This window comes from Schistocerca nitens, chromosome 2 (assembly GCF_023898315.1).
Source record: "Schistocerca nitens isolate TAMUIC-IGC-003100 chromosome 2, iqSchNite1.1, whole genome shotgun sequence".
NCBI classification, from domain to species: Eukaryota; Metazoa; Arthropoda; class Insecta; order Orthoptera; family Acrididae; genus Schistocerca; species Schistocerca nitens.
The window spans coordinates 688,659,646-688,678,423 of record NC_064615.1 but is presented as its reverse complement, the minus strand read 5'-3'; the positions used below and the strand labels follow the sequence as shown (position 1 = coordinate 688,678,423).

Here is an 18,778-nt window from a genome sequence, read left to right as displayed (position 1 = left end):
CTCTTTTACGTGTTGCAGCTATATTCACTGCAACTTCTTACGAGGCCCTAGCGCAATCCCAGCAGCACGACGATGAGCTACGCTCGTTATTGGATAACCCAGTGGGATTTAAGTTACAACACATGACTGTACCAGAAACAAATAAACAAATGTCGTATTGTAGTGTGACGTGTCTGGCACAAAAGAGCGACCTTTCATACCCCACAAATTTCGATCACAAGCAATTGCGTCAATGCACAACCTGGCTCCTCCCGGGGTTCGGGGCATAGCAAAATTACTGCGTTTTTCTAGCCAGGAACGGATGCAGACTGTAAGACATTTGTCAGAAACTGCATGGAGTGTCAGAAAAATAAGATCACTCGACATGCCAAGGCACCATTAGGCACATTTCTGCCTTAAGTCAACGCTTTGAACATGTTCATCCAGAAACTGTGTGCTCCCTTCCACTATCAGAAGGCTACAACTTCTGCTTCACGGTCGTGTTTGGATTTTCAAGACGGCCTGAAGCTTTCCCTATGTAACGCATTACAGCCGAGACGGTAGCGAAAACGTTTCTCCGTCGATGGACCGCCAGGTACGCACTGCAACAGATCAGGGACACCAATTTGAGGGTTACCTGTTCAAAGCACTGACCAGTTTGTTGGGCACTAAGCGTATTCGTACTACCGCTTATCATCCGGCAGCGAATGGAATAATAGAAAGCCTGCATCGCCAACTGAAGTCAGCCCTTTGGTGTCACGCTACATAAAACTGGATGGAGGCGTTACCCATAGTGCTCCTTGGTCTCCGTGTATCATTTGAGAGCGAAGTGAGGGCTACAGCAGCTGAATTAGTGTACGGACAAACACTGCGCCTGCCAGGGAAGTTCATTCACAATGTGACGGACGATGCGGTTGAAGCGTCAGAGTTTGTCACCAAATTACGATCGCACACCCGACAACTTCCGCCAGTGACAGCTAGAGAGCAAAGTGAACGACATCTGTTCATATTCAAAGGCCTCTCCAGCTGCAACCATGTATTCATACGAAATGTCACGGCGCGCAAGCCACTGCAGCCGCCGCACGAAGGGCCGTATAAAGTGCTTGACAGAAGCAGCGACACTTAGACATCAGAGGTGTGCCTCCCACCGTGTCCATTGAAAGACTTAAATCTGCCTTCTACGCTATATAAGATGCAGAGAAGACGGCCGGCACCGCGACCGTCAAAGACAAAGATACAGTACCTGACATTACTCATGTCCAATGGGATGCCGACAAGATGAGACAACCAACGGGCGCGGTAATGAAGCCAGTGACTCAGTGTGAGCTTCCCCCACGAAAAGCTGGTACCATCGAATTCAACAATAAAATACTTGGTTTCCGGAAAACATTTGACAACACATACCGGACGTCATGTCCGGTTCAAACTCAGATACCCTTTACACTGGAGGGGGGAGTTATGTAGACCATCACATCACGGTGCGCGGGGCCCCTAGCTGACGATGGGCTCCTAGGCAGTTTCCTGCACTGCCTAATGGATAATGCGGGCCTGGTTACAGTAAACATAGAGCTCAGCATCTGTCAGTTAAGCTAACACACTGACAGAAAGTGCGAACCAAAAACTAAGATAACTGAACGGATAGAGTTCAATGACGACAACGTCAGAGTATTTAATTTTATGCTATGAACCGAAGTGTGGAAGGATGTCTTCAGTAAAACTGTAGTAAATAGCATGTTCAACAGTTTCCACAATGTGTATCTCCATTATTTTCGTATAGCATTATATGCTCTAGGAGGATTAAGACAGTTAAGAAAAAATGGTAAAGTACAAAAGGCATTATAACTTTCTGTAGAAAGAAAAACTTTCTCCAATATTTCATAAACACAACAATCTTAAATTTGTCGGTGTTATTTGCCATGTTTTGAGCATTGTAACTGTATTGTAAATTTATGATACAACTTCTACCGTTTCAGTCACTTTTACTGATGTTTAAATAGCCCAACACAAAATCAGCAATAGATACTTCAATGTCTCTGGTTATTGGCTGGTTAAAAAAATTAGATGATAAATAAAGAAAAAACTATCTTTATAAATTTCTACTCTTTTCCATTTTCACAAGAATTTGGTACAATATCGTATCTCGAGAATATGTTACGAAATCTGTTTCTGAAATTAGAGTTCTAGGAATATGGGCACAGAACAGATTAAAGTGGGATGATCATGTGAAAGCTCTTGAAATGAAGCTGCCAAGAGTTTACTATGCTCTTCGTTTGCTAAGCCAAAGTAACTGAAACAATATAAATTATTTCATAAACACAACAATGCCACACCAGAACTTAGAAATTACGTGAAAAAATTTAACCAGATATTCAACAAGATAATAAAATCAGTTGGAAGATGTAGTAAAGATAATTATATTTCAAGTGCGAAAAATAAGATAAAAGCTATCTGGAAGATCAGATCAGAAACCGGCACAGAGCGACCATAAGCAAAAACATGTCTCTAAAAATAGAAAATAACAAACTGTCAGATCCAAAAGAGGTAGCTGTAAGTTTCATGAGTATTTTAGTAACATAGCAAATCAGTTAATGCAAAATCAGTATGAAAGCAGAACTATGTGTCTACCGAATTATTTAAATGTTATTCATAAGTCTATGTTCCCTCAAGAAGGCACACAGAGATGAAGCTAATTACAAGGTTGGTGAGAAACAAATATTAATGTGGGCTGGATGTTGTGCAATATTATGTTTCTAAAAAGTCCTCTGATTATGTAAGTAAAACATTAATGTATATGGTAAATATATCCCTATTAACTCCTCTCTTCAAAACAGGGAACAGTTAAAATGTAAAAACTATCGTCCAGTATCCCAACTTATGTTTTCTCCAAAATATTTTAATGCACTTCCTATATCATACGTCAAAAGTCCTTTCTAAAAACTCATTTCTATCACCAAATCAGCGTGGATTTAGCAAATCCCAGTCTGCGTTTAAATCACAGATCAGTCCAAAAAGACGTCAGGCGGATCCAAAATCACTGGATGAGACATTACTCAGAAGACAAACAGTAAATGGTGATATTAAAGCATGATGACGTAAAAGAAAATATCATTAGAACAACAACTCATCTTTACAATAAACCATCAGTTATCTAGTTATCTATGGACTGCCATAAAACTCTGTTTTAGGGCCTATATTGTTCCTCCTTTACACTGATTACGTAAATAGCTTCATTAAAGTAAAAAAAAATCTTTTCAGGTGACATTAGCATTTTAATAACAGTTGCAGACAAAAATCAGCAATTGATACCTCTACTTCGATGTCTGTGGATACTAGCTGGATTAAAAAAAAAAGATTACAAATAAAGAAGAAACTACCTTTATGAATTTCTGCTCTTTTCCACTTCCACTGTCATGTGATAGCTCTCGAATAAAGCTTCCAGAAGTCCTATGCTCTTTGTGTGTAACGTCAAATTGCATGCAGATCAACAGTGGCTCAGACATATTATGCATACTTCCATTTATTACTTGACTATGGGCTAATCTACAGAAACACAGCCCCCAGCAAAAGAATGTTTTGGGTGCATACAAAAGCAGTCAGACTATCTGCAGCTTGACATGTCCTATATCCTTGTAAAAAGAGATCTAGGCATGAATAAAGCTACTACTACTACTGCTACTACTACTACTAAAGAAACTGGAAACATGTAGATCACACTTCATTCGGAGGAAAATAGTGAGCCTGCCAAGTCTTTATATACATGAGTGTATCCGCTCCGCAAATGAATATATTTTAAAAAAGAACTGGGGACTTGTGGTAAAATAAAATTCCATAGCCACAACAAAGGAAACCTCAGTAATATACACGTGTCTCAGTCTAGAACAGTTTTCTATCAGAAAGGCGTTTCACAACAACAGTTAAATTATTTAACAGCCAACTAGCGGTTTAAAACAGCAGCGATATAAAAATCCACAAAACGTTTGTCTTATAATGTTCAAGAATTCTTTTGCTGAGTAAAAGAATTATTCAATTAATGCACGCAGCTTTTGTGAACTAAATCGGTAACTATGGATAATTTCCGCCATTTAAATTGGGCTGTTCGTAATTTACGAACTGAAAGTGGTGTTTGTTCTCTCTTCGTCTCTTTCTTTATCTCTTTCTCAGTTCTGACTTATCCCATATCCGATATACGTTTCAAGTGCGCTGAATGGACGATTAAATGATGATAATTATGATAATGACGATGATGATCTTTCGATTCCTAGTCATTATTACTGAAACAAACAATAACGAGTCCTATCAGATTGATTTAGATCTGAGTTCTACTAAGCACGACCGACTAGTGTAGTTCTGGGGTCCAGTACTTACTAGGACCTGACCACGAAAGATTTGCTTTTAGGTTGAAAGCGCAGTTACCTTTTCGATGCAATTCCCTCTCAGGTCAATGCATTTCCTCCAACTATTTTTTAAATTAGTAGATTACTCCGTGAAGTGCAATTTTAAAAAGTCTGTAAAAACATCCGATTAATTTCGCTATAACTTCTTCGTTAGATTCAAAATGCTTTCCATCCACAAATTTCCTTAGGTATTGGAATAGGTGGTGGTCGCGAGGTGCGAAAACTGGTGAATAAAATGAATCATCCAAAATCTTGATTTTCACTTCCCTCAGTATTGTGACTGACAAGACACTTTTGTTGTCTTGATATGTTATCTGCAATATAGGCCTCTTCTTATGCATCGTTTCACATAGTTATTTATGTAGTATTCACTTGTCATTGTTTTAACATCTGCACGGCATCAATGAGAAGAATCCCTTTCACACTGCAGAAAACCTGATCACGAATAACCATTCGGGCAGATGACATCGATTCATATCTTTTTTACAGGACTACTGATTTCCACAAATTTAGTCGTGTTTGCGCACCGGTTTTTCTCACGCCATTTTATTCAGTCATCGACTTGTTCCAACTGAACAGGAAATGTGGGAATTTGAAACAGAAGCATCAGTCTTCTGTTTTCGTCAGAAGTTTTTGTTACATCTGGTACAGAAATCTTGAGATACTGTCGTATTTGCATGCTCTTCATGGGGATTTTAAATAGAGAAGAAAAAATGAATGAAATTTACTAATATCTTATGAATACATGGGAATAAAACTATTTTTGTGCTAAGTAGTATATAAACAATTTTGATTTCTGAGAGGACGAAACCGTTAGATGTGTAGGGTTGGTTGATTGGTTTGGGGAAGGGGACCAGACAGCGTGGTCATCGGTCTCATCGGATTAGGGAAGGATGGGGAAGGAAGTCGGCCGTGCCCTTTCAGAGGAACCATCCCGGCATTTGCCTGGAGTGATTTAGGGAAATCACGGAAAACCTAAATCAGGATGGCCGGACGTGGGATTGAACCGTCGTCCTTCCGAATGCGAGTCCAGTGGCTAACCACTGCGCCACCTCGCTCGGTAGGTGTGTAGGGAAAAAGTTTGAAGATCATAACTGAATTTAAAGCAACTGATTGTAATGGGGAAAGCAGGAATAATGAACTGAGAACAATGAAACACGTACTTTTTTCTGTGGAAGCAGAAAAACATTATTAGCTGTGGCCGATTACATTAAAATAAAATATTCAGGTGACTGCGAAAATTAATCAGGTTTAGATGGCTGTAGGTTGTAGTACTTATGCAGAGGTGAAGAGGCCTGTGCAGAACAGAATAGCTTGGGAGAGCTGCATCAGACCAGTCTTGAGAACTGAAGATCACACACACACACACACACACACACACACACACACACACACACACACACACACACACAGAGTGATTCATAAAAATTGTCATCTTTAGACAGTAAAAAGATGATTTTCGTATCGATATAAAAACTGTAAATTTGTTCTCATCCTGAGTGTTGGATTAAGCACCGCAGTTGGTTGGTTGGTTGGTTGATTTGGGGTATAAAGGGACCAAACTACAGGGTCATCAGTCACTTCTTCCTGACGCAAGCAAGGCTCAAAGTACAAGAACACCAAAAGTACGTTTGAGAAAGTAAAAGGAGGAAAAGGAATGGGGAACCACACCTAAAAAGAAAACGAATGGAACGAACAAAAAACGGGGAAAACATACACCACAAGGAAAAGTAGAAGAAGGTTTTAAAACCATAGAGCAGATGGTCTAGGCTGGCTGATCACAATAATAAGACGATGAGCCAGCTACTCTGCAACACATTAAAATGTCCACCCCAAAAAGTCAAGTCGAGATGAACACATCTAGAGAAAAGACCACCAAAGACAAAGAAAGTGCGACATAGTTAAAATGGAAGGAGGGTAGCGGCCTCTGAGAGAAGGCTAAATGCTCACCCTTAGATGGTACGATAAAAACCCCGCTCATGAATAAAACGTAAAACTAAATCTGCTGTTGAGGCATTGTCGCCCGACATCGAAGGTAGGATGCTGGGGAGGATAAAAGTCCGCCGCAGAGCGGCTAAAAGTGGTCAGTCCAGCAAGATGTGGACGACAGTCATATGTGAGCCACAGTGACACCAAGGTGGGTCCTCGCGACAGAGGAGGTAGCCATGTTTTAGCCATGTATGGCCAATGGGGACCCGGCAGAGAACCACAGAGTCCCTGTGGAGGGCCGCATGGAGATCTTCCACACATTCGTAGTCTCCTTAATGGCACGTAGTTTGTTGTGCACACTGAGATTATGCCATTCCTTCTCCCAAAGCTGAAAAACCTTACGGCGTAATAATGATCGCAGGTCAGTTACAGGGATGCCGATCTCCAGAAGCGGTTTCCGTGTAGCCTGTTTGGCTAGCGAGTTGGCAAGTTCATTTCCTGGGATTCCGACGGGCCTGGGGTCCACACAGACATCACAGAACGACTGGAGCGTTCCAGGGCATAGATGGACTCCCGGATGGTCGCTACCAAAGGATGGCGGGAGTAGCACTGGTCAATAGCTTGTAGACTGCTCAAGAAGTCAGTACAGAGAAAAAATAGCTCACCAGGGCATGAGCAGATGTGCTCAAGAGCATGAGAAATGGCCACCAGCTCTGCAGTGAAAACACTGCAGCCATCTGGCAAGGAGTGCTGTTCAATATGTCTTCCATGAACAAACGTGAAGCCAACATGACCATCAGCCATCGAGCCGTCGGTGTGGTCCTCTCAAGAATCGAGAGGAAATGACAGCGGAGAGCCCTGCGGTTAACTGAGTCCTGCCATTAGAAAGGTCCAGGCGAAGCTTCAGCCTTGGTGTACACCATGGAGGTGTACGTGAATGAACATCGAGTATAGGTGGTAAAGGTAAGGACTCCACTTGACAGAGCCGGTCGCGGTGGTCTAGCGGTTCTGGCGCTGCAGTCCGGAACCGCGGGACTGCTACGGTCGCAGGTTCGAATCCTGCCTCGGGCATGGGTGTGTGTGATGTCCTTAGGTTAGTTAGGTTTACGTAGTTCTAAGTTCTAGGGGACTTATGACCTAAGATGTTGAGTCCCATAGTGCTCAGAGCCATTTGAACCATCCACTTGACAGAAGAGATCGGATGAAAACTTCAATCGTAAGTCCTGACCTGGGCCTCCGATGTGGGAGATGAACCGCTGTGGATGGGAAAAGAAGGTAATTCGGGTGCTCAGGAGAAGTACGAATGTACGCAGCGTAACTGGTGAGCAACTGTGGACGCCTAACCTTCAATGGTGGGACTGTGGCCCCCACCAGGACGTTGGACTCGTCCTAAAAGCTCCCGTTCCCAGTCGAACGCCACAGTGATGCACTGGGTCGAGTAAACGCAACCTGAGGGAGTTGCCGAACCATAAAGCAGACTCCCATAGTCAAGGCGAGATTGAACAAGGGCTCTGAAGAGCTGCAGCAGCGTAGAGCGATCTCCACTCCAGTTGGTGTTGCTCAGGCAGCAGAGGACATTGAGGTGCTGCCAGCACTTCCACTTCAGTTGACGAAGATGATGTAGCCACGTCAATCGGGCACCGAAAACCAGTCATAAGAATCGATATGTCTCCACTACAGGGAGTGGATCGTCATTAAGGTAAAGTTCTGGTTCCAGATCAATGGTATGACGCTGACAGAAGTGCATGACACACGACTTCTCGGCTGAGAACTCTAAGCCATGGTCTAGAGCCTATGACTGCGCCTTGTGGATGGCTCCCTGTAGGCGCTGCTCAGCAACACCAGTACTGGAGGAGCAATACGAAATGCAGGAGTGGTCTGCATACAGAGAAGGTGAGACGGACAGCCCTACAGCTGCTGCTAGACCATTAATGTCCACTAAAAATATACACTCACTACAGAGCCCTGCGGGACACCATTCTCCTGGATATGGGGGGAGGAGGGGAGGGAACAATGGGAGGTACCAACTTGGACGCGGAAAGTACGGAGCGATAGGAAATTTTGGATAAAAATAGGGAGCGGGCCCCGGAAACTCCTCTCACACAATGTGGCAAGGATATGATGTCGCCAGCTCGTGTCGTAAGCTATTCGTAAATAAAAAAAAAAATATGGCAACCAGGTGTTAGCGTCTGGAAAAGGCTGTTCGGATGGCAGACTCGAGGGAAACTAGATTATCAGTGGTAGAGCGACCCTGGCGGAAACCGTCCTGGCATGGAGCCAGTAGGCCACGTGACTCCAGGACCCAACACAACCGCCGACTTACCATACGTTCTAACAGCTTACAAAGAACGTTGGTGAGGCTGCTGGACCGATAGCTATCCACGTCAAGCGGGTATTTGTCGGGTTTGAGCACTGGAATGACGGTGCTCTCCTGCTATTGCGATGGAAAGACGCCGTCGCACCAGATCTGGTTGAAGATGGCGAGGAGATGTCGCCTGTAGTCGGACGAGAGATGTTTGATCATCTGACTGAGGATCCGATCTGACCTAGGAACTGTGTTGGGGCAATGCACAAGGACGCTGAGGAGCTCCCATTCTGTAAATGGAGCATTATAGGGTTTACTGCGACGTTCAGAGAACGAGAGGGCTTCCCTTTCCATCCGCGGTTTGAGGATGCGAAATGCTGGGGGATAATTCTCTGAAGCAGAGGCTCGAGCATAGTGCTCAGCAAAGTGCTCGGCAATTACGTTTGCGTTGGTAGTTAACAAGCCTTTGATGTTAATGCCAGACACCTGTTGGGGCCTAGCACCCAGGAACACGTCTGATCTTCGTCCAGACTTGGGAAGGTGGCGTATAGCACCCAATGGTCGAACCGTACCTCTCCCAACAGTCCTGTTTCCGTCTTTTTATCAGCTGGCGAACGCGGGCACGGAGCCGTTTAAAAGCTATTAGGTGCTCTAGGGAAGGGTGCCGCTTATGTCGCTGTAGAACTTGCCGACGGTGACAATGGTGACAGCAGAGGTGAAAACTTCCCAATCTACCTTGTTTAATGCCCATCTTGGTAGACATCCAGGGGGAATGGCACTGGGGGAGTGACAGGAAGATGGGAAAGTGGTCACTACCACATAAGTCATTGTGGGCTCTCCAGTGGACAGATGGGAGAAGTCCTGGGCTGAAGAGGGATAAATCAATTGCCGAGTAAGTGAGATGAGCCGCACTGAAATGTGTGTGTAGGGGGGGGGAGGGGGGGGGCTGTATTTAAGAGGCAGAGGTTGAGTTGAGACAGGAAAGTTTCGACATCTCTACCTCAGCCAGTAAGCATAGTGCCACCCCACAAGGGGTTAAGGGCGTTAAAATCTCCCAAAAGTAGGAAAGATTTAGGGAGTTGATGAATCAGTGCAGCCAATATATTCAGGGGTACTGCACCATCTGGAGGAAGATATACGTTGCAGACAGTTATTTCCTGCGCCGTCCTTATCTCGACAGCCACAGCTTCAAGAGGGGTTTGGAGGGGCACAGGTTCACTGCATACTGACTTCAGGACATAGAAACAAAGTCGACCTGATACTCTATTATAGTCGCTGCAGTTCTTGTATAATCCCCTATAGCCGTAGAGGGCAGGGGTCTGCATTGCTGGGAAGCAGGTTTCCTGGAGGGCATTGCAGAAAGCAGGTGTGAAGCTTAACAGTTGCTGTAACTCTGCCAGGTGGTGGAAAAAACCGCAGCAATTCCACTGAAGGATGACTTTATCGTGAGGCTGGGAAGGCATGAAGCACGAAAGGAGGCAAGTTACACCTCAGCCACCTCCTGCCACCGATTGAGTATTTGTATCCATTCCTATTGTGGATGAGGCATCAGTGAGATCCAGGTCCGCAGGGGACGCCGAGATCTCCACCTCACCTGCATGTGCAGAATTGGTAGTGGGTGGTGGTGCTGGGACCACCAGAGGGTCCTTTTCTTAGCAAACTTTTTTGTTTGCTTGCCCTCTCGCTTCTCTTTAGGGGCTTGCTGGGAGGACTTGTCCAAAGTAGTTTGTGGCTCTGAGCATTATGGGACTTAACATCTGAGGTCATCAGTCCCCTAGAACTTAGAACTACTTAAACCTAACTAACCTAAGGACATCACACACACCCATGCCCAAGGCAGGATTAGAACCTGCGACTGTAGCAGTCGTGCGGTTCCGGACTGAAGCGCCTAGAACCTCTCGTCCACCGCGGCCGGCTCCCCAGCTGGGGGGAGGGGACTGACGTCCCCTGCATTTGGGAGGGGGGCTACTCCTGAAGTAGGTACTTTGGGAGCAATGGAATGACATTTTTTCCCCTACCACCAAGAGCCCATTGTTTGTCACACATAGTGTGGTACGATTGGTACTTGTGATGGCGATGGTAATGTAGCTGAAGCATATGTGGACGTCAACTGAAAGAGGTGTAATCGTTCAAATTTACGTTTAGCCTCTTGGTAAGTGAACCAGTCCAAGGTCTTGTATTCCATGATTTTCCGCTCCTTTTCGAGTACTGTGCAGTCTGACGAGCAGGGGGAGTGCTGCTCTCCACAGCTGATACAAGTGGGAGGAGGCACACATGGAGTATCTGGATGTAGTGGACGTCCGCAGTCTTGACATGTAGTGCTGGAAGTGCAGCAGGGAAGACATGTGCCCGAATTTCCAGCACATAAAGCACCACATCAGGGGAGGGACGTACAGTTTAAAGTCACAGTGATAAACCATCACCTTGACCTTTTCAGGCAATGAAACCACCCTCAAAGGCCAAGATGAAGGCACTGTTAGCAATGCTGTTTCTTTGGGTCCCCTGTAAATGCGCCGGATGAAATGAACACCCTGCTGTTCTAGATTGGCGTGGAGCTCGTCGTCAGACTGCGAGAGGAGGTCGCGATGGAAAAGAATCCCCTGGACCATATTGAGACTTTTAGGGGGAGTGACTGAAAGAGGAATATCACCTAGCCGTTCACAAGCGAGTAACGCCTGGGATTGGACTGCGGATGTTGTCTGAATCGAGACTGCATTGCTTCTCATCTTGGAGAGCGCTGTCATTTCCCCAAACTTATGCTCAAGATGTTCAATAAAAAATTGAGGCTTCATAGGTAGAAAGAGGCGAATATGGCTCTCTTCTGTCTGTAGCCCTACATTCCTCGCATGGTGTAGCGAGGGAGGGAAACGATTTAGGGTCGTATCTGTCAGCATTGTACTCGATTTTGCCCTTCTTAGACACTGCTGGCACCATACGGTCACCAGTAAGAGATGACTTAGTCTGCTTCATTGCGGGTCATCCGCCCTGGTGCCACCTACTCTGACCAGGGGCTCTCCCCAAGGGTGCCACCCAGCCACAGCAAAGGCCACCTGGCATGATGGTTGTTGCTGGGAGTCCTGATGACCCAGAAAGACAAGCATCTACTCCTTGGCATCAGCAGTGCGATCCCTGTGTTGTCAGGGAGCTACCACCAAATGGGTACATGACGGCCCCACCACAACGGACTGGCTACTGTGCTCGATATTGGGCACAGAGTAATCCAATATTGTCATGGGCGCGAAAGAGGACAGGAGACGACGGAAGAAGATGACATACCCCAGAAAGTGTCCTCGCCCAAATAGTTGCAGGTGGAGATGCAAAGTCATGACAAGAGGTTTAGGAGATCGAACCTAAGCGCGCTATGGATAACTCATGCACCACATAAGGCGTCCTTCCCCATATCGCCCGCATTTCTGTAGAACTTGGGAAGTGGCAGGTCAAACCATAAAATGGGACCTGAACTTGCAGGGCCGAAAAGTGTGAGACTCTTTTTAGTCGCCTCTTAGGACAGGTAGGGATACCTTGGGCATATTCTAACCCCCGGACCTGCAGGAGGGGTGGGGGAATCCAGTTGAAAATGCTACGCTGTTACTTCTTCCGATCTTTCAGGCGCCTGTAAGAACAGAAAAAAAGCTGGTAGTCTGCTTGCTGACTCGCTATTTTGTCCAGCGCAGCTGTACGCAGCTACTGGTGCACACAGAGACCGTTGGCTGGCCAAAGTCATCGTGCAGCAGTTCCACTACGAAGAGAAGGTCACACGCATTCCTGAGATCTGCAATTTTTCTCGCAGATTTTAAAAAATTGTTCATTAAAAAATTAATTTTTACAGTACGTATATCGTTCTATCTCAGCTCCATAGTGAAGTGCCCATTATCTCGTTAATGATCTTACTTATTGTGATTTTCGCGTTTAAGGAAGGCACTGCACCAAATTCGAGCAGCTTGCTATGAAATATTGAGGTCGCTGATTTTTGTGTTTGGTGCATATTTCGCCATATGCAGATGCAAATGAAATTTAGCTAAGATACTGAAATTTCTTTAGACTTGGGAAGATGTCTCTATGTGTCTCCAATCTGGAGAATATGGATTTTATGTAGTGCGTTCATTTGCGATCAAACGCGTGTGAAAATAAAATATTTAAAACAGATCCCGTATCTTCTAAACCGTTCCAAATATCGAAACAAGGTTTTGGCAAATGCTAGCATGCGAAGTGGAGAGTACTTTGCCATGTTGTTGGCATACAGAACTACCTTATCTATGTCGTTATAGCCGAAGTTTTAGTTTTAATTTACTATTTTCAATCCAGTTCTGTAATTTTTAAGGAGCCGTCAATAGCTAGTGAAAAGAGAGTTTGGTGAAATTTCTTCTCTTATGTTACTGCAAACCGATACAATGAGATTGTCGCCTATTGCTTGTTTAACAAGATTTTGTCTCAACAGCTGCTGTAAGATGAGTTTGCGCAAGTAAACTAGTTTTGGCAAAAGAATCGAAATTAAACCGGTCAACAAGACAAATGTAATCGCTATTCATAACTAATGATGCTCCTTCAAATAAAAAAAAAAAAGGTTGACAATTCAGACAAAAAAAAATGGTTCAAATGGCTCTGAGCACTATGGGACATAACTACTGAGGTCATCAGTCCCCCTAGAACCTAACTAGCCTAAGGACATCACACACATCCAAGCCCGAGGACCGAGCGAGGTGGCGCAGTGGTTAGACACTGGACTCGCATTCGGGAGGACGACGGTTCAATCCCGCGTCCGGCCATCCTGATTTAGGTTTTCCGTGATTTCCCTAAATCACTCCAGGCAAATGCCGGGATGGTTCCTCGGAAAGGGCACGGCCGACTTCCTTCCCCGTCCTTCCCTAATTCGATGAGACCGATGACCACGCTGTCTGGTCTCCTTCCCCAAACCAACCAACCAACCAAGCCCGAGGCAGGATTCGAACCTGCGACCGTAGCGGTCGCGCGGTTCCAGACTGCAGCGCCTAGAACCGCTCGGCCACTCCGGCAATTCAGACAAAAATAAATTGTCTCCATTGCGTTACAGTTTTGGCAGAAGCTTGTGACCCATTGTATTTTTAATACAGGATGACTGGAATGGAAACTTACTAAAGGATTATCTTCCTGTTCTTCACCCGAGAAATATGAAAACCGTGCACAAGTACACCATGTGATCCAAAGTATGTGGACACCTGGCTGAAAATGACTTACAAGTTCGTGGTGCCCTCCATCGGTAACGCAGGAATTCAATATGGTGCTGGATCACCCTTAGCCTTGATGACAGCTTCCACTCTCGCAGGCATACGATCAATCAGGTGCTGGAAGGTTTCTTGGGGAATGGCAGTCCATTCTTCATGGTGTGCTGCACTGAGGAGAGGTATCGATGTCGGTCGGTGAGACCTGACACGAAGTCGGCGTTCCAAAACATCCCAAAGGTGTACTATAGGATTGACGTCAGGACTCTGTGCAGGCCAGTCCATTACAGGGATGTTATTGTCGTGTAACCACTTCATCACAGGCCGTGCACTATGAATAGGTGCTCGATCGTGTTGAAAGATGCAATCGGCATCCCCAAATTGCTCTTCAACAGTGGGAAGCAAGAAGGTGCTTAAAATATCAATGTAGGCCTGTGCTGTGATAGTGCCACGCAAAACGACAAAGGCTGCAAGCCCCTCCATGAAAAACTTGACCACACCATAACACCACCGCCTCCAAATTTTACTGTTGGCACTACACATGCTGGCAGATGACTTTCATGGGAATTCGCCATACCCACACCCTCCCATCGGATCGCGACATTCTTTACCGTGATTCGTCACTCCACACAACGTTTTTTCACTGTTCAGCCGTCCAATGTTTATGCTTCTTACACCAAGCGAGGCGTTGTTTGGCATTTACCAGCGTGATCTGTAGCTTATGAGCAGCCGCTCGACCATGAAATCCAAGTTTTCTCACCTCCTGCCTAGGTGTCATAGTAATTGCAGTGGATCCGGATGCAGTTTGGAATTCCTGTGTGATCGTCTGGATAGATGTCTGCCTATTACACATTACGACCCTCTTCAACTGTCGGCAGTCTGTCAGTCAACAGATGAGGTCAGCCTGTACGCTTTTGTGCTGTACGTGACCCTTTACGTTTCCGCTTCACTATCACATCGGAAACATTGGATCTAGGGATGTTTAGGACTGTGGAAATCTCGCGTACAGACGTATGACACAAGTGACACCCAATCACCAGACCGCGTTCCAAGTCCTTGAGTTCCGCAGAGCGCCCCATTCTGCTCTATCACAATGTCTAATGACTCCTGAGGTCACTGATATGGAGTACCTGGCAGTAGGTGGCAGCGCAGTGCACCTAATATGAAAAATGTATGTTTTTGGGGATGTCCGGATACTTTTCAACACTTAGTGTAGCTCGCTTAGTTTCCGCGCCCCCTTGTCCTGTGGCAGTACGATGAAGGGTGTGTAGTGCCAACAGTGAACTATGGAGAGGGTGGTATTACGGTATGGGGGTGTTTCTCGTGTTTACGGTGTTCCCGTTGTTACTCTTAAAAAAACGCTAAACAAGGAGGGACGTGAACACATTTTATAGCATTGTGTACTGCGTATAACAGAGAAACAGTTTGGAAACTATCACGGTTAGTGTGAGTCCTGATCTGAGTCTAATGGAACACCTTTGGGATGAGGTAGGACGTTGATTTCGCTCCAGACCTCAGCATCCAACTTCACCACCTTGTCTGGTTTCGACACTTGAAGACTGGGCCGCCATTCTTCCACTGACATTCAGGCACGTCATGGAAAGTGTCCCCAGCAGAGTTCCAGCCTTCCCAAAGACAATTGGTGGAGATACTCCATATTAATGTCCAGTAATAGGTGTCCAGACACTTTTGACCAGATAATGTATGTCACTTGGGGTGTGGCACGGGCAATGTTGGGTTGGGTCCCAGATCCACGAGATCTTCAAGACGGTCATAGAGAACAACTCGGGTCTGGGCCTCGACAGTGTCTAAGAAAGCAGGGTGAAGATACAACACGTCTTATATCTTAAGGCGAGTAGAGTAGTAAAAGCAGCAGGTAAAAAGATGAAGAAGGCAAGCTGGCCTAGAGTAGTGAGGTGTACCTGCGGGTGTCCCGGCGCGGCGAAGTCGCAGGCCGGGTTGGTGGGCAGCGGCAGCGCGAGTAGGCCAGGCCGCTGCGACACGCCGGCCAGGCAGAGCACGCGTGCGGGCAGAGGGCACGGGCACGAGCAGACTGCGTCCTCGCAGCTGGCCGCGTGCAGTGACTGGAAGTAGGCGCGCAGCGACAGCGTGGCGGCCGCCAGCAGCGACGTCGCGTCCGCACCCTCTGGCAGCTGCACGCGCCGCGACCACGCTACCACCTGCCGGCACACCACTCACTCTCACGCCACCCCTCTGAGGTCGACGCACGCTTAACAGAATAGAACAGGTTGCAAGGGAACGCCAAAACACTGCATAATGTACTCAAAACGGTGGCATTCAAGCAGGCCGGTAGTGGATCAGCATAGGGCGGGACGAGAAGCGACAATGTCAAAGATTTTCGCAAAGAAAATTTGGACATTCAAGTTGGTGGGGTCACAGTAGGGTCGTCTTTGTTAGCATAAAAAAAAGTAGCCTATTCTTGCCGCACTCATACCAGGTGGTTACAATTAAACTGACAGTGTTCAAATGTTCAAATGTGTGTGAAATCGTATGGGACTTAACTGATAAGGTCATCAGTCCCTAAGCTTACACACTACTTAACCTAAATTATCCTAAGGACAAGCACACACCCCCATGCCCGAGGCAGGATTCGAACCTGCGACCGTAGCGGTCTCACGGTTCCAGACTGCAGCGCCTAGAACCGCCAGGCCACTTCGGCCGGCGGAGGACTCTAATCTCCGCCGGGACCAGCCGCACAGTCCATGACTGCAGCTCCATAGACCGCTCGGTTAATCCCGCGCGGCAAAACTGACAGTGTTCCGAGTGCTGCAGTGAGTTGTACACATCGCAGGATGCTCAAGCATCGTACGTATGTTCATTAATCGGTGCACTCGCAGAGTATCGTGAAAAAATAATAGTTCCACTTTCTGCCATAAGGTGAAAATATGACGCTGTAAGCAGTCTCAATGTGAAATGTTAACTGCTGTGACGTCAGTATGCTCTTTGTCACTTGCTGACACGTGTTGATTTCTTTTGTGAAGCGATTACTGGCGTAAAGGCTTAAAAGGGTTGAAGTATTCCAAGCGAAATGCGATGGTTATTCAGAAGAAAGACTGTGTACAGCTGGTGAAGTTGTTTTATCAGAAAAGCAACAATAGCAGAGCTGTATTGCGGGGATATCACCAACAGATAGCCGAGCGGTCTAAGGCGCTGCAGTCATGGGCTGTGCGGCTGGTCCCGGCGGAGGTTCGAGTCCTCCTTCGGGCATGGGTGTGTGTGTTTGTCCTTAGGATAATTTAAGTTAAGTAGTGTGTAAGCTTAGGGACTGATGACCTTAGCAGTTAAGTCCCATAAGATTTCACACACACTTGAACTTTTTTTTTTCACCAACAGAAAGAGCTGTGAAGAAGCCTTGTGTCAATAAATGTGCTGAATAATATGATCAAGAAATTTGAAGAATCGGGTGAATTAATTGGTGCAGCAGGGAGAGGGAGGCAGCCGGTTCCCACGGCAGTTGTTGAAGAGGTTGCTGTAGCTATATAAGCGACTGTGCAGCACATGCCTCGAGTTCTGCAGCCAGTGCGCAAGCTATGTCACAGGAATTGTCTCTGCCCTGGTCAACAGTTCAAAAGATTTCGCGGCGTATTTTACACTGGTGTTCCTACGAGACTTAGAACGTGCACCAGATGAAGTCCCAAGATATGCTACAACGCCGTGACTTTGCCCTTCGCTTTTTGGCATGCATAGAAGTGGATGACATGTAGCCCGGTAATATTATCCGGAAGAACGAGGCATATTTTTCTCTCTATAGGTGCAGCGAATGCACAGCACTGTCCCATACGGGATTGTATTCCGCCACATGCTGTGCAGGAACATCTACGGTACTCAGCTTATGTGACTATGTGAGGCAATTTTTATTCGAGGAGATGACACCTCGTGGGACTGTTCGATGTTCAGTGACTTCTGCACGTTACAAGGAACAAGAACGTAACTCTGTCTACACCACTATTTTCATGCAAGATTCGGAGATACCACACGTCTCTTCGGTAAAAACTGTATCATCTCTAGATTTCAAATTGATTCCGTATTTATGGATTTCCGGAAGGCTTTTGACACTGTACCACACAAGCGGCTTGTAGTGAAATTGCGTTCTTATAGAATATCGTCTCAGTTATATGGCTGGATTCAAGATTTCCTGTCAGTGAGGTCACAGTTCGTAGTAACTGACGGAAAGTCATCGAGTAAAGCAGAATTGATTTCTAGCGTTCCCTAAGGTAGTGTTATATATAGGCCCTTTGCTCTTCCTTATCTATACAGGGTGTTACAAAAAGGTACGGCCAAACTTTCTGGAAACATTCCTCACACACAAAGAAAGAAAATATGTTATGTGGACATGTGTCCGGAAACGCTTACTTTCCATGTTAGAGCTCATTTTATTACTTCTCTTCAAATCACATTAATCATGGAATGGAAACACACAGCAACAGAACGTACCAGCGTGACTTCAAACACTTTGTTACAGGAAATGTTCAAAATGTCCTCCGTTAGCGAGGATACATGCATCCACCCTCCGTCGCATGGAATCCCTGATGCGCTGATGCAGCCCTGGAGAATGGCGTATTGTAACACAGCCGTCCACAATACGAGCACGAAGAGTCACTACATTTGGTACCGGGGATGCGTAGAGAAGAGCTTTCAAATGCCCCCATAAATGAAAGTCAAGAGGATTGAGGTCAGGAGAGCGTCGAGGGGCCATGGAATTGCTCCGCCTCTACCAATCCATCGGTCACCGAATTTGTTGTTGAGAAGCTTACGAACACTTCGCCTGAAATGTGCAGGAACTCCATTGTGCATGAACCACATGTTGTGTCGTACTTTTAAAGGCACATGTTCTAGCAGCAGAGGTAGAGTATCCCGTATGAAATCATGATAACGTGCTCCATTCAGCATAGGTGGAAGAACATACTGACGAAACTAAAATGAGCTCTAACATGGAAATTAAGCGTTTCCGG

The 18,778-nt window shown here is 45.9% G+C and overlaps 1 protein-coding gene across 3 annotated transcripts in view; it reads right to left on the bottom strand.

Annotated features, from left to right (window-relative positions):
* LOC126236842 (uncharacterized) overlaps positions 1-18,778 on the bottom strand; it is a 138,020-nt gene that overhangs the window by 33,497 nt on the left and 85,745 nt on the right. For all 3 annotated transcript variants that reach the window (XM_049946446.1, XM_049946447.1, XM_049946448.1), the window contains exon 7: positions 15,728-15,985. In XM_049946446.1, coding sequence (XP_049802403.1) covers positions 15,728-15,985 — 258 coding nt within the window. The remainder of the gene's footprint in view (positions 1-15,727; positions 15,986-18,778) is intronic.